Source organism: Acipenser ruthenus, chromosome 4 (assembly GCF_902713425.1).
Source record: "Acipenser ruthenus chromosome 4, fAciRut3.2 maternal haplotype, whole genome shotgun sequence".
NCBI classification, from domain to species: Eukaryota; Metazoa; Chordata; class Actinopteri; order Acipenseriformes; family Acipenseridae; genus Acipenser; species Acipenser ruthenus.
The window spans coordinates 79,248,351-79,271,425 of record NC_081192.1 but is presented as its reverse complement, the minus strand read 5'-3'; the positions used below and the strand labels follow the sequence as shown (position 1 = coordinate 79,271,425).

Genomic DNA, 23,075 nt, shown 5'->3' with positions numbered 1-23,075 from the left:
AGAGCAATTATTAAATCAATCAATGCTTATGCGAGGCTATCAAAAAGCCATGGTGATCAATAGTCAATTAATCGATTATTTGCTGCATCTATAGCTATCAGACAATAATGCCCTCAAGTCAAGGTTCTATTGTTAGACAGGAAGCCTGGAGAGAACACTGTGCAACTGTGCATTACCTTTGCCATCTGCGCCTGCACTCCATTGGCTTTGAGAGAGGTCACTGCTTTCTGTGCTGCTGCCGGGCTGTCGAAATCTACAAAGCCATAACCTGGAATAAAAACATTAGCATGAGAATTATTTTCATTGACAGGATATAATGAATTGGTACCCTTTGAAACAGCATGATTTAAGTGGAATAAAGATATAAATGAAGTTAGTAAGTTTGACGTTGAATTCAGTTCAAGTTTCCCTTGTCTCAAATTTGATTTGCATATTTTATTTCGCAACATGACTTCCTCCGGTTTCCTGACGTGTTTCTTGATTCGAATCCTGCACACCCTGGAAGGAGAATCCACCCACTAATCAACACGTCATCTCCAAGTGCTTAAAGGCTCTGCAGGGCTTTCATTCATGTCGTTTTTTTTTGTTTGGCCTCTCCATCACGTGCGGCTGGGCCAACAGGGAGACGGCCATCTTTGCAGCCTGGAGGAAGGGCTACCGTCAGCCATGGATTCCCTAAGGTTTCCTCCTACCAGTAAGTACGTTTTTTTTTTCCTTACCTGAGTGCGGAGTGGTTCATATTTATTTTCTGCAGGGTGCGTAGCAGGCTGGAGAGGCTGGGCTCTCCCTCAGTGTTGTCATGCTCTGGGGGACAGGCTTGTGTCTCAGCAGCTACTTTTCAGGCTGTTGCGTTAACCATTCATCATTTTCATTTTATCCAGTCATTCATCCTTTTCCTATCTTTTGTGGGTAGGTGGCAGTGTGCCACTGCGGTTTTTGCATAACCATTCATGATATTCATTATCTAGTGATGGTTTGGTGGCTTTGTCTTTTGGGGGGAGATGGCCCACATGCCACTGCCTATCTGCGGCACTAGTCTACATGATGTTGTTTGTATATTCGCTAGCCGGCCAGCATTGCGAGTAGTTGTAGCGCACCCAGGGACAAGGTCTCCGGCCAAATTCATCATTGTCATTAATTTGTCTGTTCATTTGCAATTCAATTAATTCAAATTGCAGATTCTTCGTCCTGAATTAAGGGCTAGTATAGTGAACAACAGTGCACTAAATGTAACTAAAGTAAATTCATGTATTATCTTTATGTTGGCGTCCTAAAAGAGGGATGTGCTGTACATCTTACATTACTGTAAACCATAGCAGTAGAAATTAAACAACTGCATTAAGCTTGACCCATAAACTTCTATATTCGATCAATAGTATGGTTTTATACGTATTCAACCAATAAGATGGTTTTATAGTTATTGTTGTTCGGACAGAAACCCCAAAAAGCCTACAACAGTAAACATGGCTCTGTACTGCAGAAGCACAAGACCTTGTCTATTATATGTTCTACCGTGTCATACATTTCTGTAATTGTCCATCCTCAAGTATGATGTCACATTGCACTAGTTTCCAGAGCGATACCTTAGCTTCACTTATTTTGTTGGAAAGGCTTCTCTGGTTATCATGTCCGCGCAATACATTAGACTGCTGCAGAGCTTGTTATTGTTTCTGAACACAGAGCCTAACTTCCTTTACAGGACTTCTGAGAATGAGTAATTGGTAGAAAGTTGTGTTGTAGCTAGAAGAAATATTGATGCTCCTCACTTAATGAGAGGGCCACTGTTCTATTTTTGCTCCTTTTCTTCTTGTTTCTAGGAACTCTAGTCAAAAAGCTACTGTGATATAAGAGGACATAACACAGCAATATAATTCAAGCTTCAGTTTCTTCGGAAGTAGCTGTGCTTAGAACAAACACTGTGCATATTTTATTTTATACACATTAAGGTCATGGGAGACACGCTCATTTTAGAAACTTTTGGGTATCAATTTTAGCAGCCTAAAAGAAAGGAAATGACAATGCAAATCTCACTAATTTGGATGTTCTGACCTTGGCTGGGATACATTGTCATGGTTTTTCTTAATTTCATATGCCACATTTTTTGATCACTTTAATAGTCCCCTCTTTGTTATAACCAGAACAACTCATTTTGAAAATACATTTTCCACATTTTGTAGTGTTGAAAACCTGGAATGAAAATGGATTTAATTAGGATTTTTTGTCACTGATCTACACAAAATAGTCCATAATGTCGAAGTGGGGAAGAAAATCTACATATTCTTCAAAATTATTTACAAATAAAAAGTCTTGATTGCATAAGTATTCACCCCCTTTGCTGTGACACCCCTAAATAAGCTCTGGTGCAACCAATTACCTTCAGAAGTCACATAATTAGTTGAATGGAGTCCACCTGTGTCCAATTAAAGTGTCACATGATCTCAGATTAAATACACCTGTTTCTGGAAGGCCCCAGAATTTGTTAGAGAGCATATCTAAACAAACAGCATCATGAAGACCAAGGAGCTATCAAAACAAGTCTGGGATAAAGTTCTGGAGAAGCACAAATCAGGGTTGGTTATAAAAAAATATCCCAAACTCTGAACATCCCCCGGAGCACCGTTAAATGCATTATTAAAAGATGGAAAGAATATGGCACAACCGCGACTCTAGAGAAGGCCGTCCACCAAAACTCAGTGACCAGGTAAGGAGGGCATTAGTCAGAGAAGCAACCAAGAGGCCAATGGTAACTCTGAAGGAGCTGGAGAGATCCACAGCTGAGATGGGAGAAACCGTCCATGGGACAACTATAACCCGGACACTCCACAAAGCTGGGCTTTATGGAAGAGTGGCGAGAAGAAAGCCATTGCTGAAAAAAACCCATATCAAATCCTGTTTGGATTTTGCCAAAAGGCATGTGGGAGACACAGCAAACATGTGGAAAAAGGTTCTCTGGTCTGATGAGACCAAAATTGAACTTTTTGGCCTTAGCGCAAAACGCTATGTGTGGCGCAAAGCCAACACTGCTCATCACCCTGAGAACACCATCCCCACGGTGAAGCATGGTGGTGGCAGCATCATGTTATGGGGATGCTTTTCATCGGCAGGGACTGGAAAACTGGTCAGGATTGAGGGCAAGATGGATGGAGCCAAATACAGGGAAATTCTACTGGAAAACCTGTTTCAGTCTCAGGGTATTGACTCAGGGGGGGTGAATACTTATGCAACCAACAAATGTCTTTTTTTTTGTTTAATAGTCACAATAAAAGATATTTTGCACCTTCAAAGTGTTAAGTATGTTGTGTAAATCAAATGGTAAAAATCCCAATTAAATCCATTTTAATTCCAGGTTGTAACACTACAAAATGTGGAAAAGTTCAAGGGGGGTGAATACTTATGCAAGGCACTGTAATCTATAATATGTTTACTACACTGTGTTTACTTTTCTTTCTAAACATCATGAAATTAATTTTGCAGTCATTTAAGCCTTTTATGTACACCAAAAAAAAATGGGAGAGTACTTACAAAGCTATTTTATATTACCAACTCTGCCTTTACTTCTTTGACATAGAGCACAAGGGATCATGGGGTACAAAGAGCGGTCCAGGGCTATTTTTCTATTGGGTGTCATTGAGTGTGAAAGTCACTTTCACACTGGCGCTCCTACCCGGGTCCCAACCCGGGTTCTGACTACCCGGGTCACAATCCTGCACAGCGTGAAACCACATAACCAGGTTGTACCCAGGTTGACCCGGGTTAGCAGCGACAAATCTCAGGATGTGGGTTGGCATGCTTTGACCTACATGATGGGCGTTCGTAAGCGGACAAAGTAACAAACAGCCACATCTGCATAAAATTGAGACACACCATGAGCCAGATTGCAGCAGGCTCTAATCAGCATTTGGGCCGACGATTCAATCCATAGAAGCTTGGGTGGAATTGTGCATAACAAGCTGCTTCCGGGACATTGCATACGCGTGTACGTGTACGTTCTTCTGTCACCCAGGTCGACCCTGCTTTTTCTAAAAGCAGTATGAAATCGCGTAGACTTTCTCAGTGTTTACATTTATTTTACATTTTGAAGTCGTTTTGTTAGAAATATATTACCATAACCTGGGTGAAGGATGACATAACGTAATTGATAACAAAAATGTGGATTGAGTTTTGTAAAGCTGCGTAAAAACGTTTTGTGATTGCAGTATCATATTAATATTACCGTAATTAAATATTTTGATTCCGGAATTCCCAATTCTCTTATTTAAATTATATTAAAAAAAACTTCTCCAATATAGTTTAATTAAATAAATATTCCAAAACAGCAATTCATTAATAAGGGTCTTTATTTTATTAATGTATTGTTTTTTATAATTACAGAGAAGTTACTATAGTAAATGACTGAAGTGAAAGTCAAATAAATGGTAAATAAATACCAATAAACCCAATAAATACACGTTTTATAATAATTGCATCTGCTGTGCGAAGCTCTAATCTTTCCTTTGTGTGCATGCATAACACAGATTATGTTTTTCATCAGGACACCCTGGGCAAGAGTAAAACAGACTTCACAAGGTTTTTATATTTTTAAACATCAATCAAATCAGCTCAAAGCAGCTCAATCTGACACCGCTCCATTGACCCTCAATAGAAAAACTTTTCCCAAGCTCTCTGTATATATCCCACAACCCTTTGCGTGCAGCGTGACAGAAATCCCCATAGAGAATCAGCAGAGATGAGTATCTTGGTGTAATAGAATATCTCTGGTACTTCTAAAGACCCTGGCAAAAGCGCAACTGGAAGGTACAGCCAATATTTCACAACATCTCAGAATGCTCAAAGCAGCTCATCCGAGTTTTCTTTTCATGGCAGTACATCAAGCTTATCATACCATCTTAGTCGCAAATATTTTCAAACTGTCAAATTACATGTAAGTAAATATATGTATATCAAAAATTAACTGGCCTTATGAAACATTTGCAGTATATAGAATTATGTTAATACTTTGTATTACTTGTAATTGTCTTTCAGTACAATTTCATATCACAAGCAAACAGGTGTGATTAATTAAATAATCGATTGTAATCTTATGATTAATTGATCAATAAAAAATGTGAAGATTAAAACACCTAATTTACATGCATCTTTGTGAAGGTGCTGTGTGTCGACAAGGAGACTCAGAGACCAGAAACGCAGCAGTTAAGCGCTCATGAGCGCATTTATTTAACAATACATCATAACAATTCAAAACGACTGCACACTAGCCTGCACCGTACCTTCACCATCACAACACTAACTAACACCTGTGATCACCCTAGCTAAGCAAGTACTCTACTGTATAGAACAGGCTGTAAATTCAACACCAAAGAACACCATCTGAAGCACTTCCCCATATATACTGTACACATAATCTATACAAACAACAACACTAAGTCTGCTGCCCGTGCAGCATTCCAGCAAACTGTGCGATGACATTAATCATTTGGATTTTACATCACCCCGGGAGGACGAGCGCTGGGAGTAAGGACTGAACCCAAGACCTCCTACACCAGAGCATGAATTCTACTCTGGACAGCATCCTATCGCTTGAGACTCATACTTGTTTGATTGTCTTCTGTTATTAATATCCCATAAAACATTAACTCGACCCCAGGAATGTTGTTGTAGGAGCTCAGTAGACCATTGCTGAAAGGGTCCGGTCAGGTCCTGTTATTGACCTGTGCAGGAAAACCCCTTCAACAAGAAGATTTGTGACCACCCACAACTAGGCCCAGAATTCCAATAACATAACTGGCAAAATAAATTAGCTTTTTTTAAACCAATCTTATATACACCTTCAGTTCAATCCTTTTTTTTTTTTTTTATCTCTCATTGTTTTTAATTTGAACACCCAGATAATATTTTCGGATACATACAAGCAGATCAGCAAAACTATATACAGCACACAGATGGCTAGGCTTGCTAAAAAAATAAGAAAATAAATACTTATACATACCGGTAAGTGCCAATATAAGGTTGACATTTTAAGTTCTCAACCGCATTGTTAGGGCTTTCCTTTAAATATTTATTACAATTTCTGATCCATTTTGAGACAGGCTTACAGCAAAGGACATTATTGTGCATACATTCTAGTCTGAGGTACACACATTCTCTATAATGTGCAAGCATGGTACGTACAATAGTAACAGTAACAGTTTTGTCTATGCATGAAATAACTTTAACCTTTAGCCATTCATTTGGAAATGCTTTTGGAACTGGAACAAATATGTCAGTCCCAAGTAACATAGAGGGGGGCTACATTGTACATCACTAACTGCTGTGACTGAACATAAGAGCATCCAGCTAAATTGTCCAGAAAGTTGGGAGTGTTTGTATAGCACTGTGAACAGGCCAGCGTCACTGGCAAGGCTGTTTCTACCAGGAAGTGAGACTCAAAGACATAAACACTGTTGCGCACTTTCATTTACAAAGTCACACACTAAACAAGACAGACAAAAACACATTAACAAATAAAATGGCACAAGGGCTAAAACAAAAGGTCTACAAAAACTTGGACATACAACGAACAAACAGCACAGCACAGCACCAAAACCTTTACCAACACCAACATTAACTTCCAATATTAACACTTGTGATTTCTCTTTTTATACACCCCCCACCCCCCCACCCCCCCCACCCCCTGCCAGGGCAGTGCTTGGCCAGTTGCACGCCGCCCCATGGGAACTCCATGGTTGGCAGTGGCATAGCTTGGATTTGAACCGGCGATCTCCAAGCTATAGGGCTCATCCAGCACTCCGGGCAGAGTGCCTTTACCAGATGCAACTGGAGACTCAAAAACTTTTGTTAAAGAATCTTCCTGGATAATTAGAAACATCAATCTGAGGATGTGACTACGGCATGATTCACTCAGTATAAAGAACATTTGGAATAGACCATATTTGTTCTGTTCAAAGGATTCAAATTAATTGGGCATGTCTTTCTGATCAGTTCATCGAGTTATTTAACCACAAACCAAACAGTCTATTTTTTTATAAATACAATATGAAACATATTATTATGAGATGCAATTAAAAGGACAGACATAGCCACAAGGGAAGTTCTGATAAGATTATGTAATAACTGGTGAGCAATTTTTACAATGGGCTCATCCAGTCGATATTGCCCGTAATGGCTAGTTATTACAGGAAACAGGTGCTCAGTGTTGAATAGGAAAGTTTAATTGCTGTTTATACAATTCATAACAGTCAAAATAAAATGAACCAGTTATTATCACAATCTCAGCTCAGAGGCTAGTGTATTGACCCTAATTGGTTACTATACCTTTAAGTAACGTTAACAGTTATTTGGCACCATCTTACTGTATATCTCTCATGGAGCTGAGCTGCCTTGGATGCGTCCATAGTAACGAGCGACTAAATATTAGAAGAAGCGGTGACATGCATATTATAGAATGGAACTGTGGACTATGTACGGTCTGAGGCATCTGAACACTAAAGTAAACTTTATACTGCCTTCTGGCCTGGATACTGCATCCCATCGTTACAGTGGGAAACAACTAAATTCTGCCTCCCTAAGACTTGTGTACCTGTTATATTACAGACCTCTTTCAACAGCCTTTTAATTGTATTTAGCAATGCTAATAAGAGATACAATGAATCACCCGAGGGAAAAAAAATAAATAAAAATCAGTGGCATTTATATAGAGATAAAGGGTCTATTTATCCTTGCTTCTGTTTATCATTAAAATAGAACCCTGGGATAAAAAGAAGAATGCCTTTTGATGCTTTGGAATGAAGATATAAAATATATTACTGCATGTTTCTATTTCGGAGATAATGGAATTCTTATTAAAGAAGGTACACCTTGCACTAAACCAGCCCGCCACTGGAAGCACTAAAATGAAACGTAGTCAAGTATTTTTTAGAATAGAACATGTACCTGTACAGTCTGTGGATGACGGAGCATCTCTTTGGTTGCATCTATTTTATAACAAGCACCTCTTGTATATTATCCTATCAACAACACCATAGTATACACTACACTGCAGAATACTACTATTCAATAACCCATATACAACATGCAGCAAGTCTCCCAATCTTTGTAAAAGGGTGTGCGTTATATTCAGAAAATTACATTAAGAAATGTAGTCAATGAGAGGTCTTTATCAAAGTCAATTCATATACAGCTACGGCCAAACATTTTGCATTACACTATCAAATGAACACATTTTGTTTCATGAAGTCAAATTAAATCTTCTGAAAATATAAATTAACATATTGAATTACATACCGCTTTGCAGTTTTCCATATACTTGAAGAAAAACTGACACAAATTGAAAAAATCTAACATGAAATACTGTAATACTATTATGGCTTCTGGTAGACTTTTGCGATTTTTGTAGTTTCTTTGATTCCATGATGTTAAATAAAATATCTAAATTATTATTATTATTATTATTATTATTATTATTATTATTATTATTTGTTTATTTAGCAGGCGCCTTTATCCAAGGCGACTTACAGAGACTAGGGTGTGTGAACTATTCATCAGCTGCAGAGTCACTTACAACTACGTCTCACCTGAAAGACGGAGCACAAGGAGGTTAAGTAACTTGCTCAGGGTCACACAGGTGATGAAAACTTTTGGCCACAGCTGTTACTTATCAGTGCTGTACATATGTGTTCCTGTCTATGACTGTCTACTAGTAAAACAAAAAGAAAGACATGTCCTGCAATACTGTTGTTTTCTATGGTTCATTGTTTATGACCTGTATATCATAAGTAGGCTTGCTACTAATCGATTTTTATTTTTTTGCCAAATCGACAATTAATATCGACGTTAATTTTTGGAGGAATTTACAGTTTTTTTTCAATCTTTATTTTTCAATTGAAGCAGAGAATGAGTGAAATCGACCTTTATGCTTTTAAAAAAAAACATCAGACTTTTTGTGCCACTGAGAAACGTCTCATTTAGCGAAACACCTTTATCATATTCAACACGCAACACACCATGGTTACCAACATTCTAGTTGAAATAACATTTGGTCACAGCAGAGCTATACCTTGTATAGATAAAGATCCTACACAAAAAATGCAAAAATGGTCTCAAATAAGCCGTAGAAAACGCAATATAAAAGTGTATTACGCAGACTTTTATAGCATAGATTTACAAGTAAAAAATAATATGCATAGAGCAAAACATTAGATAGCTGAACAGAACTAACTTGCACTTATTATCCAGTCTGAGCTCCACTCCTCTCCTGCTTCAGCACAGCTGGACTCAGAGTCACTGGAAGGCAAGGCAGACAGGTCCGCTGTCTGCACAGACTTCAACCATCAGCCAGGGTATTGTGCACAATATTCATTAAGTGTTTTCCTCTTGCGGCCCATTTTCAAATCAAACTAGTAACTGTCACCGTATACCTATAGCAAAAGCCTACTTACACCTAGGCGCTTTGAATGACAGGCGCTGTAGCTGGCAAATGAAAGTGCACAGTCGGTGCAGGTTTGATGATTGACAGTCATTTAAACAAATGAGAGTATTCTAGCGCTGCTTCAGTCAATGAGCTCTGTCAGAACAGGATGAAATGACTGACAGTGAAACTACACTAGCCTATTAAGGGACCACTGAGTTGACTGACAGCGACCCCTAGCCATTCAGAGCGGAAAGGAGATGGGACAGACAGCAAGTATTAAAACTACACAAACTAGAGATGAATTCTAAATTATAATTTTGGTAAGAAAAAAAATTAGCGAGTGGTTTTACCAGCGTTTATCGTATATAAATTTATTTCAGTCAAACTCATATTTTCTGGGAATTTGACATTTAATGAGCTTTACAGATTAAAATCAAAAAGTAGCAAGCCTAAGTGTTTCATGCAATGAATAAACCAGGACTAGGAAGGGCTCTCTGTAGCTGCAGGGAAAGATAATGCCAGCCTTCCCTCTCTAAGCAGGTGCTGCAACTAGCTAATAGAGACACTTAGCGAGCAAGGGATGGTAAAATGGTCAATACATTTCCCATCCCATTCATTTTGCTTTCTTAGAATACAGATAGCTGTTTGTGGGAAGGTGTACTAGTTAGTATTATTCGAAGACATGATTATCTGTTGATGGGTATCCAAGATATTCAGCAAGGGATGTGAGTGGGGTACTTGTCCCAAATAGCTAGTAAAGGGTACACCGTGCTGCATATGTATGTCTGTATGCATGCATGTATGTACGTTGGTATATATTGACAGGCAACTTTAAAAAAGAAATTCAGATCTGGACACATCCTAGTGGTCATAATCCACTGAACCAGCTTTCACTAGCTGTAACCAGAGTGCAGTAAATATAACTCCACCAAACATCACGATACACACATCTGTGCAACACATTTATTTCTTTTAAAGACTGAAAAATGTTAGAGCTGCCAGTTGACTGTATTCCTATAGTCACTGAATGTTAACCAAAAACCAAACACCAAAAAAACTAAAAACACGTGCAAACATGAAGCAGCCACAATATATCTGTGGTGATATTTAAAAAAAAATAAAAAATAAACAAGTCCAAATAAAGTAGGCAGAGAGGAAACACCAAATATATCCTTACAGTACATGCTTACAAAAACAGACTTTTTGTTTTTATCACAAAAGAGTGACCTTTTTCCCCACAATCTGTTTATGAGCAGGAACCTGAGCCATAATATGAGTATCAGGTTATAGCAATGCTTGGTAAGGAATCCAAGAACTCAAACACTTCCCCTACCATTACATTTGAAATGGGAATGGGCAGTAGTTCAAATTATTTCTTTGGACTTGTTACCTCAGTCTTGAGACCATGAAGTCTAACTTGGTAAAACGAAACCAGACTTGGTAAATACCTTTAACTGACAAAGGAACTGGTCATTACATTTCATTCATGAAAATAAGATAACATAAAATTAATGAAAAATGTCATAATTACAGGAATGCAGGGGACCTCTACTTTGAACTGCAAACTGGTGCAGGAGTGTCTGAAAAAACGTGGTCAGGTATAAGCCTTCCTCTTTCAGCATGCATTAATGAAGCCCACTTTGGATTGAATACCTGCTAACATAAATATACACCCCTTATAACTATTTAGTTGACTACAGGTAAACCTTGAGTGCAGTAAAGGAACAGTTTATTTTATACAAAATTGAACATTAGTATGTATGGCTAAAGTGTAAGTAGCTTCAAATTATTATTATTATTATTATTATTATTATTATTATTATTATTATTATTATTATTATTATTATTATTATACTGTGTGAGGTTTTTTTTAAAGAGATTTTGGTTGATCTGGCCTATGTTACAAATATTTATGGCTGGCAACAGGAACTGAGAAGCAGTGTTTAAAATCAAGTGAAAACACCTTAAGACAGAAAAAAACAGTATTTCAGTAATTGGCAATAACAATTAGAATGATTGCAAATATTATAAAAAGTAAAAAAAAAAAATGAAGCTACTTCCTCTTTGAAGTACGGTAAGGCGTGTATGCTATACTAAACTACTGAGATCAGAATTCATCTAAGGTCAGAATTCATCTAAGGTCAGAATTCATCTGAGATCAGAATTCATCTTTTTAATGCAATCTTAATGTCTCTTTCTGTTTTTATGAAACTGGAATGTCTGAGGATTTGGATGAATAAGCAGGACCTTGAATATGGCAACTGCTGACAACCCCACTAAAAGACACCAACATTAAACGTTGTTTCATCAGATGTGATTCCAGCTCCACCGTCTGTGAGACCTAGTGATCTCAGAGAGCTTCATCATCAGTTAGCCTGACAGGTCTGGTGAGGAGGAGAGCCATTGGCAGGGGAAGCCCTCAAGACAGGAAAAAAACCAAAAAAATAACTTAACAGGGCACTTCAGCAAAAAGGCTTCTGATAAGGTAAAGCAGCAGACAGAATAATCTTCTGTTTTTGATGCATTGTGCGTTTATTAGCAGTGGACACTGACATGTGCAAGCAACTCAATATTAAATCTATGAAATCTGTTTCTACAAAAATACTAAGATGGGAAGAGAAGTTAGTTTTTTGTTGTGGTTACACACTGTTCATAACCAATACCTGCAGAGACTCATTTTTAGTTTCATTTTAAGTGGATCTGGGTTCTGTTTTTCCAATATTGAGTTGGTATCTTGTCTTTAAATCTGTTTTTACCTGGCTTTGATCTCATCTGGAGAATCCAAAGTTTCAGGACATAAAAGTCTTCCTCATTCCATTCAAATCATGTAACATGTCAACTTGTCCAGCCCCACTTACTCTAAATGTATATACAGTATGGCCAAAAGTTCATTTTAATTAAATATCATAATTGAGTTTAATAGCCAGAATCACAAAAATGATAGTTATAAACAGTTCTACCTAGAACCGCCACATGAGTCAATTTGACCCATGCATTACAATATAATGTAAGACATTCTATTTTTTTTTGTAAATGCAGCAAACAAGACACGCCTCCTCCTATTAGCACATGTTTTTCTTTTCAAGCCTTTCTTTCTTTGTACACTGACTACGAAACAGAGATTGCTTTGATTGTGGATTTGTCAGTTGCACCAAGATGCCAACTCAGTGAAAGCCTAGTTGCTTTATTTGTCAGTTTTTCGTTAAGTATATGGAAAACTACAAAGCAGTATGTAATTTAGTATGTTCACGTAATATTATGCAGCAGGTTTCATTCTTTATGAAGCAAAATTAGATAATTCTATGGCAGTGGTTTTCAAAATTTTTAGGCCCCATACCCCTTTCCAAATAACACTATGTAACACAATTTTTGTTCCTGGGTAGTAAGTGTTATTTCCTAATTGCTTATGCCTCAAAAGTATAGAAAATGGCTATTATTCCCCACAAACTTTGCTTTTGTGACCAGGACAGTGATATTTTGAAATTTACCTATTTCCAATGAGAAAACAGGCGAATTTGTGTCTTTTCGTTCACATAAAGTCAGAAAAAAACAACATATGAATCCAAATTAACATGTATTTATACTAAAGTAATACAACAATGACTACAAAAGATTTAGAAGTGAGTAGTTTTTCGAGATTTACGATTATACTGTAAATCACTTTCACGAATCAGCCCCCAAATGTAGTCTCCCATCATGTTCTCGTTATAATGTCCTTGGTAGCGGCGTTCAAAGTCCAGTATATCCTGGTGGAAGCGCTCGCCTTTCTCCTCCGAGTACGCTCCCATGTTCTCCTTGGATTTATCAAGATGAGCATCAAGGATATGGACTTTGAGGGACATCCTACAGCCCATTGTGCCGTAGTTCTTCACCAGAGTCTCAACCAGCTCCACACAGTTTTCGGCCTTGTGATTGCCCAGGAAGCCCTGAACCACTGCGACAAAGCTGTTCCAAGCCGCTTTCTCCTTACTAGTGAGCTTCTTGGGGAATTCATTGCACTCCAGGATCTTCTTTATCTGTGGTCCGACGAAGACACCGGCTTTGACCTTTGCCTCAGACAGCTTAGGGAAGAAGTCTTGAAGGTACTTGAAGGCTGCCGACTCCTTATCTAGAGCTCTGACCAATTGTTTCATAAGGCCCAATTTGATGTGCAGTGGTGGCATCAGCACCTTCCGGGGGTCCACCAGTGGCTCCCACTTGACGTTGTTCCTCCCCACAGAGAACTCGGTCCGCTGTGGCCAGTCCCGCCTGTGGTAGTGCGCCTTGGTGTCCCTGCTGTCCCAAAGGCAAAGATAGCAGGGAAACATGGTAAAACCGCCTTGGAGACCCATCAGGAATGCCACCATTTTGAAGTCTCCTATGACCTTGATGCCATCTCAGAAAAATGCATATATGTATCCACTTAGGCAGCTGGAACTAAACTGAACTGGTGGGCTTAAGGCCCCTGTATTTATACTACTATTTATATTACTGGAAAGTTCTAGAAGTTACTCCAAGTTTACTCAGCACTGAATCTATCTGGAATGTTCTGGAAAATAGGTAAATTTCAAAATATCACTGTCCTGGTCACAAAAGCAAAGTTTGTGGGGAATAATAGCCATTTTCTATACTTTTGAGGCATAAGCAATTAGGAAATAACACTACCCAGGAACCAAAAAAAATAAAAAATGTGTTACACGGTGTAATCTAGTCTACCGCGTACCCCCATCTGAGATAGGGTCATAATATACCTATGAAAACAGGAAAAAACATGGTCCTTTCTAATTACTAGATTAAGTACTGTAAATGGAAAACTGCTGTTAAAAACTAACAAAATAAAATGTTATTTGTTAACAACGGTGCAAATGCAACAACTAAAAATGCTATGTAAAATTATTTCAAAATCCAATAAGTATGCTGAAACGAGTCCAAATTAAGAGTCCAAAAACAGGTTATGCTTCTGAAAAACAAAACTAAGGTTCCAATTTAAAACAAAATCAAAAAGCAATTCTCAACAAAAGACATGCATTTCTTCCAACCAATGCAGAAGTGTAGAGAGAAAACAGATTTTTTTAAAAAAAGGCTTATTATTTATTTTTAACCCAAATTTTATCGTTGAACACTTAAGCTGGGATAATGTAAAGTGCTATGTGTGTCTTGTGCGCTATCGAATCCAGCCAGAATAAGCCCATTGTTTTGAAGTGAATATTTCCAAGAGCTAATTTGTTGAAAGTTTGTTAATCAGCTGGAAGACAACTAAAGCTTGTTGATGGGTGCTCGCTGTATGATATGAACACACTCGGTAGTTCTGGAGTAGGGAATCCAATTCTGAACACTTTTCCCAATCCCAGGATTTAGGGATTGATTTTATTTTAATCCCACGATTTCATTTTTGTAATAATAATAATAATAATAATATCGTGCTTTTGCTTTTATTAATAATTACCGGTGTTGAGCGTAAGGTAGTGCACTCACATGACAAAGGAGTTCTTCAACAAATTAATTAATAATGAAAAAACACATACAAACATTGCAAGTAAAGATAACAGTCATGTCGCTCCAGCTCCAGTGTATCTGTTTGGAATTTAAAGCTAAACGTTCTGATGAACACAATATTATTTGGTAAAATGTAACTGAAACTTTTACTACCCACAGATAGGTTGTATTGTATGTGAAGCACAACAGATTCCTCTAAACAAGTTACTTTTGTTTAAAAAAAAATGCTAGTAAGTCCTGGAATAGATGTTTTACTAATACAAGTGACTGATTTGATGTTTTGATTGTTGCTCCACTGCGACTATGGTGATATTGATACAAAAACAGATTTGTTGTTATTTGTCTCCTTAAAATACATATTTTTATTCATTTTAGTCTTCCAGTGACAGATGCAGATGAGCAGGTTGATGCCAGTGGAAGAGAAGTGCAAGAAGTTAAAAACCTTAAAATTGAGAATAAAAGACTGAAGGATGGGTAAGTTAGACCAAGATCTCAAGAATTACCAAGACATTGTACATGCTCTTACATTTAATTATTTATTTATGCAACCAACTGTTTGAAACATACAGGCTGCTTGAATAAACTCAACAATTCTTACAATGTCGTTTTTTTTTTATTTTTTATTTTTTTAGACCTCCCTGATAGTAAATTCCTTCAAAGACTTACTTGGACAAAACCTAAGGCCCATGCCCAATGATGTCTCACATTGTTGGTCTTCAGATTCCTGTATATTAGATTCTGCTCAAAAGCCTTCACAATCTCATGTCGTCTTCAACTGTTTCTACTGACCGACCGTGAACTTGAAGACTAAAGAAATAGCAAGATTGTAGAAACAAGCCAACTGTGAACAATGATAAGTAGTCCCAGGTGGTTGAATACTGCTGGTATGGACATGTATTTTTTTTTTTTTATTTGTCTAATGTCCTTCACTGTCCATTGACTGTCTTTAAAAATGATTGATAAAAGATAAATCTTTGGGTATCACATACCGCAGCTGCCTGTCTGTTCCTGAATTAAGACTGTATACAGTTAGAAATGGCACTGTTTTTATTTTCATAGTAACACACAGCCCTGTATAGCTTTTGAAAATAAGCATTTAAATTATTTAAAATATGTTCGAAATAACTGCGTTTTACATAATGAATACTTAATGTTACTACCTGTTTACTCAATGTTGTAGTAATGGGTAGTTTATGAAAGTATTTCCTCACCATATATATATGAAACAGAGCTCAGCAATAACGTGTTTTTTTTTTTTTTTTAATTGCATGTTTTGGAAAAAAAGTGTAGTTTGAATATACTTTAAGTATAAAAAAATATTACTAAAATAAATAATATTATAACTAAAAGTAAACTTCACATATACTACCAGCATACCTAAAGTGTTCTTGAAACATACTTTAAGTATAGACTTAAGTTTATAAAAAGTATATAAAAGTATACTTCTTTTCACATACTTAAAGTATACTTTCCTTGCACTTCCTAAATACTTTGTTAAACTAGTTTGGTCCTGAATTGGCCCACTTCAGTATACTGTAAGTATACTCATATGGTTTACAAGTATAGTTTAAGTATTCAAAAATATAAGCTTAAAGTACACTATTAGTATACTTAAAGTGTAGTTTGAATATACTTTAAATATACTTATAGTATACTTAAATTATCACTAATTATCACTAAATATAAATTATTTCAATTATCACTTTTTGACATCACTACTGTGGTATTATGCCTTTTTTTGAATGGCTCAGGATGCAAATATAGCCTTCAGGGCTCAACAGATATATGCCACATTCGTAAAATATTGTTATTAGGCTTTTAACAAACCTACCAAAGCAGAATAACCGAAATACAAAAAATACACTGTGTAGAAAGAGATGTATGGCATATTATATCGTATTAAAGCTTCATTGAATGCATGGGAACTTAGCTTGCCAGCTCTACAGAGGCATTTTCCTAATGAAGCTCATATAACAATTAGGGCATTTCACAATCTAAAAATAGGTATTTCAAGATATGTCACGATTAAACATTATATTTATTAAAGCAGAACAAAATTGTGTTGTCACATTCAAAACTTATAATTTTCTCTAGAGTTATTATATAACATAGGTTCCTAAATATTGAAATGCTTACCAGAAAAAAACAGTAAATGCTAAATAGCTGAATATTTTGTTTTTTAGGTCCGCCTTTAAAGACATTCTATTTTCACCATCAGTGAATTATTAAACAAAATAAAAACAAATAAATGTAAAAATAACTACAGACATGTGAAATGTCCCCTTCCTGCACTGGACAGAGCGATCATTAGCAGAAATATTTTCTGATCTTTGATGCAGCTGGTGTCTTTTTCATTGAACACATTCTAAAGAAATAGTGCAGCTCTATGTAGTCTATTCAATCTTTTACCAGAAGCAAACCAGCTGCCAGGTTCCTAAATGCATTAGCAGGTAGTGCATCAATAAGGCAAATGTTGTTGTATTTATTTTTAAGTGATAAAAAATACAGTATTTATATTTACCACGTTCTTTCAGAAATTGAATTTTCACGGAGAATGGGTACATTTTACAGAAATCCGTGATAACTGAAAAAAATACAGCCTTAATAATACAAACAACGAGCATTGTTTTAAAACTGGTTAATCCAGACTAAATTTGTTTTCAAAATGCATTTGAACAATATCACTATAGATTATAGTTATGCTACTGAACACACAGGAAATCATAGACTTAAATCAGTGTGTAATAAAAAATACAATTGTAATTTAAAATATCACTATAGATTATAGTTAGGCTATTAAACAAACAGGAATGTGACCAGTTACCACAAGTTACACCAGTTTTTTTAAATGAAAATAAATTTGACAGAAAAAAAACATCATACACTATAAGTAACGAAAAATGCATCTGCAAATAAGATGAACAAGTTAATGAGTTGATGAGTCAATGAGTTGAAAAATGCTAACTTCAGAAACAAAATAAAAATGACGGTTGTAAAATAGACGGTTGAAAATACCTAGATACGAAGGAAAACACTATGAACACTTAAAACATAGGTTTCTTTCAAAACTATACATCTGAGACCTATATAGTGAACAGACCACGTACATGGCATGGGAAATGTATGAAATTATTTAGTTGGCTACAATCCCCTTAAAGGGAGAATTTTAACACCCTTGTTTGTCAAATGGATAATCATCACCCAGAAAACTATTATTTTATCATTTTAAATTGTAAAGGCTAGAGGGCGATGAAGATGGAAGGTAATACTAAGAAGGAGTGAAAAGTGACAAAGAAATGATTACAGGTACCAGAGCACTCCCCAAATGAAGTGTTAGCAGATTAAATAGGTGGCAGCCACAGGCAGTGTCCTCGGAATATGAGATATTGGGCCCTTGAAATCCACAGGAAGGAAACAGAAAGACTTATTTTATTTAAAAAAACAACAAAAAAACAACAAAAAAAAACGCACTCCTGTGAAAGTGTGGGAAGTATTTCCAGTGCTATCAAGTCTTGAGTGGAATGTGTCCTAAAACGAGCATTCTTGAAATGCTGACGTGGAACATACGATATCAGGCACTGGACTTGCTGATATCTTGCTGCATATGTACTTACTTTTAGTAAGTACATGATGGACCCCCATGCAAAGAGTCTCTAATCCTCTAATCATGTCAACATACTTCTAGTCATCTCAACTTTTACTATCTATTTTTACACAACTCAAAATAATACAAAAACACTTGTTTTGGTGTCCCCAGTGGTTCACCAGTAAAAGCACCAGCTCTTGGAGTGTAGGCTACATCATGTGAGTATGGTTTGAATCTTGTTCACCCTGAAGTGTTGAGACCTCATTACGATTCAGCAACCTCTGGTGGTCAGGCATCCAAGGGGTCCAGGCGGTAGCTTGGCTTCACTCATTGCTTAAGTTAGGTGGGAGAAAAAAAGTCACTGACTTGACTATGGGAACGGAGGTCGGTCGTTGATCTTCAGTCCTAATGATCATTAGACTGGTTGTTAGCTATTGAGAAAGCTCATTCGGTGTTGAAAATGTGCTTGTAAATGAAATGGCCATCCTGTTTTCAAAACGTGCTGTTTAAAGCTTTGATTAATGCTTGCGTCATTGTGTGTTGAGATAATGGGATCATTTGCCATATCAGGAAGGAAAATAACTAAATTTAATACATATTACAGCTGGAGTGAGGTCATATTAAAAGCTGTTTCTACAGTATTTCACCAAGAAATGAGGTAGAAAGCAAACACAGAGGAAATACAGACACAGTCAAAAATGAAATGCAAGGGCTAGCTTGTAGAACATACTATTGACTATTTAATTTAGGCAGAGCACCTTGTGCAACTTCTCCTTTAAATGGTTTCCAATTAATCACTCGCTATGGGCAGCGTGCACAAACTCACTAAAACATACAGCTCAGAAAGGGGTATTTTCTCATTCTGAAACATGTTGCTGCAGAATTTCAGATGAAGACCATTGTTAAATATGGCTGATCCTCTACTGATACCCTTGAGGTCATTAATCACTTAAGAGTAAACAGCTTTGCTATAAATTTTCCTGGCACTTTCACTGTATTAAAAAAGGAAATACAATCACAAGGATAAGAGCTTTGCTTTGTTGATAGCATCATACTCTTGTTACATACTGTTTCAAATGTTTTGTGTACTTAAGAACATTGAACTCCATTCTCCATGTGAACAACCTGATGAGGAGCCAGACGATCGGAACTGCTGCGTGATCAACAGGAAGTGAGCTGGGACAAAAGGTCTAAGTTTAGGAATGCGTTTACTGGGTTGCATTTTTGATGTACAGCCTAGCCAAACCAGCACTTGGGGAGGAGCCAGGTTAAGAATGCACAAATGCTAAAAGGGGAATCTGATTTAAAAAAACAAACAAACACAAGTTACTTGATATGGAGTGACCCCTCATGTTCGCCAGTCCAGCGTTTAACCTCTATAGAACTGAGTAGTTCTTTATATGAAAAAGTGTGTGCAATAAACATATGCACCATTCTATCTGAAATGACAAAAATGTGTGCTGTTCTTGGCAGTAAATTATTTGCCAGAAATTAGAGATAATAAAGTATGTTTATTTTATCAGAAGTGCAATTCATTCAGTGTCTTATTCTACTGATAGTGAATTGTCTGTCTGTTCTCTATGTTATATGCTGTATGGGATTTTCGCTCTTGGCAACCCTTTTCCTTTCCACTGGAACACCTTGTTCCCTATCGCGATATGTTCCTTTCATGCGGATGAACACTGAGTCAATTAGTTCAGCAAATATGTAGCAATTCTAACACCCAACTTCCCTGAATGAATTCAACATTATTATTATTATTATTATTATTATTATTATTATTATTATTATTATTATTATTATTAATACTACTACTACTACCACTACTACTAAATTATTTCCATTACATGAGAGTAGATGTTAAAGCTTCATGCTGATTTGAACTCGGCTCTCGCCAAGATAAGCACCAAATAACACATAGCTTTACAATAAACTAATGTGATCCATCTGCATCTCCATCCATTTGCGTTTCCTTCCATCTGATGATGTAGATATCTCCTTCTGTCTGGTGTTGATGGCTGAAGTGTAATGCTGGCTCCAGGGATCAGCTTATTTTGCCTCCCCAGCGCATCAGCCCACACAACGGCTGAGATGCTGGCTCCGGGGGATCAACCACAGTGTGGTCTCCCCAGCGCATCAGCATGACAACCGTCTGGATTGAGCTAAGTAGGGTACATTTCTTGGGGTCTTCAAGTGGGCATCTTCCATCTTCGGTGTTTCGTTGACTAGCCCACGAAACCTCAAGAGGGCTTGACGGTGATTCTGGCGTCCAAGCATCACCCCCATCCGTCCCCCATTCAACTCAACCCAGCTTACTTACCTGTACATCAGCGTTTCTTTCTTTCTATTGTGTTTGAGATCTCCAACCAGAATCTTTCCGTCTCAACCACAGCCAGTTGCTGCTCCTCTCTGCTGCTTCAGAAAAGTTCTTCATTGTACGCCACTGAATCCGACATCTCCGAGAAACCGGGTTGTAGAGTGTGCCACAAATCCTCGACAATCCACCTCCACTGGGTAAACCTGGACTCTCCATCCTCGCTGTTCCGCTTCAGCAGCTAGTTGATGACGCCCTTGCTTTTTTCACAGCTTGCTCTACTTCTTTCCACTTAGGTGCACAGTCCTCCATTTGGTATTCTGGTGAATTGATAGGTGGGATGTCTGAAGAAATTGACATGGGCTCCTGCCTTTTTTAATCTGTATGTGTTTCCTCCAAATATCTCTCCAGCTCAAACTTAGATGATTTTAGTGTGCCATTTTTTTCACTGGTGAATAACTTCTTTACAATAATAATAATAATAATAATAATAATAATAATAATAATAATAATAATAATAATAATAATAATAAAAAAGGCAAGCTGTTGGTTTTTTTTTACAGCTCCGCAGGCAGACAGGAGTATTTAAGGAGTATTTAATAAAACAGTATTTCTGCCTGGTTTAGAAATCTGTCTACACTGGACACTGCAAACCGGTTGAATGTTGGTACTAGCGACAGAAGCGTTGTCCTTACTGGCAACTGGCATACCATAGATACCATAAGCATGCTTAAGAGGGATTAAAGCCTTAACCATATTGCTGGGAACTAGGAATGCCTCATTTGGCAAGCTCCAGTATAGAATTGGCAAAGATGATTGGAAGATAGCATTACCAAAGTTGCAATAGCGGGGTGTGGAAGGGTGGTGACAGAAGGTTAAATTGAAAACACCACACTGGTGCCCAGTTTTATTATTTCCTGGTTGATTTATTTTAGCCGGCAGAGGGCGCTGTTGTCCATGGCCTGAATACCGACAATGGTAAACAGGACCACACCAGTACTGGTAAACAGTGCTCTGAAATAATAAATAACAAAAGGCAAAAGAAAAGGGAAAATCAAACACAGTAATAAAACTACAAAATAAAAGTGCTGCTTACACAGTGCCTCCACTGCCGCTAAGTCGGTCAGCTCAGGTCTCCATCCTACGCTATGCACTATACACTGGGCTGGCCAAGGTTCCCCTCTATTTACACACGTCCCACTTGGGTACGTAACAATTTATTTGAATTATAATTTTCTTTATTTAAGGCTGGCTGTCTTCTTTAGCCGTGCTTGCCTGTTTAGTTCACGCTCGCCTCCTCAGCAAGCATCTCTGGGTAACCCCTATCTTGGCCAACCGAATGCACAACAATCCCCCAAGGCCGGTGTCTCAGCCACTCAGAGAGAGGGAATGTCAACACACCCTCTTCCCCACCTCTCCTTGTCATCGCCATGACTGACAGACGGATCTAATGGGGCTGCTGCCCTCTTCCTGCAGAACCACACATGCGCCAGACAGTCAGCACAGATCTCCCCTGTTACACGGGGTATAAAAAGCTGGAAATTACTGTTTCTTCTACAAGTTCCAACAGGACCCAGGGGGGTTAGTAAGAGTCCGCTATTAAAATTAAAATAAAGGAAACCCCAGTGACTCACCTTGAAAAGGCATTGCTCCTTGGAGTGCAGGGTGAGTCATGCATGTTTGAATCCTGCTCCTGCCAAGTTGATGATTTTGGCTGAGGACCCATTGGCCTTGTGCCCCTGCATGGTTTGGGAGGCGAGTCGGCTGGGGATAGTTTACTATTCACAGTGACCCCTTGTAGTCAGAAGCCCCACAGATCTGGGCAGTTTTCCCAGGGTTTAGGGTTCTATAGTTTGGTAACTTCTGTTGCTTAGACGGGTGAAAAGAAAAAGTGGTGATGTAGTAAGTGAGATGCAGCAATGAGTTGACATTTGATTGGGCGTTTCAAATTGGTAAAATTCTGAAGTGGACTGTAGACTGCAGATGGAACCATTGGCAGCCCCACATACAGAACAAAAGTTGGATACAGACTTCAACAGCTCAGCCTACCAGTAAGTCACCGTATACATTCATACTGTAGGATCTGAACCAGCTTTTTATAACATGTCCTCAACAAATCAAATATGCAATTGAATATGCAAAGTCTCCAGCTATGCAATAGATAAGGTATTGGCTGAAATTAAACACAAAATAAGCTTTACATCATGAGGGTGATATTACCTTTTTAGGTTTCAAAACATCTTAAGAAAAAACATGTGCTTGGAATAGTTCTAAAACTACCCATCACAAAGCCA

The 23,075-nt window shown here is 37.6% G+C and overlaps 1 protein-coding gene and 1 long non-coding RNA gene across 5 annotated transcripts in view; one reads left to right on the top strand and one right to left on the bottom strand.

The window, feature by feature from the left end:
- Positions 1–23,075, bottom strand: part of LOC117962749 (RNA-binding motif, single-stranded-interacting protein 3) — a 379,650-nt gene that overhangs the window by 136,022 nt on the left and 220,553 nt on the right. For all 4 annotated transcript variants that reach the window (XM_059022898.1, XM_059022899.1, XM_059022901.1 and 1 more), the window contains one exon: positions 177–268. In XM_059022898.1, the coding sequence (XP_058878881.1) occupies positions 177–268 (92 nt within the window). The remainder of the gene's footprint in view (positions 1–176; positions 269–23,075) is intronic.
- LOC117400204 (uncharacterized) lies at positions 603–15,740 on the top strand. The gene is made up of 5 exons (XR_004544188.3): positions 603–694; positions 10,940–11,004; positions 11,718–11,891; positions 15,257–15,355; positions 15,514–15,740. It is a non-coding gene; the product is annotated as an uncharacterized LOC117400204 (long non-coding RNA).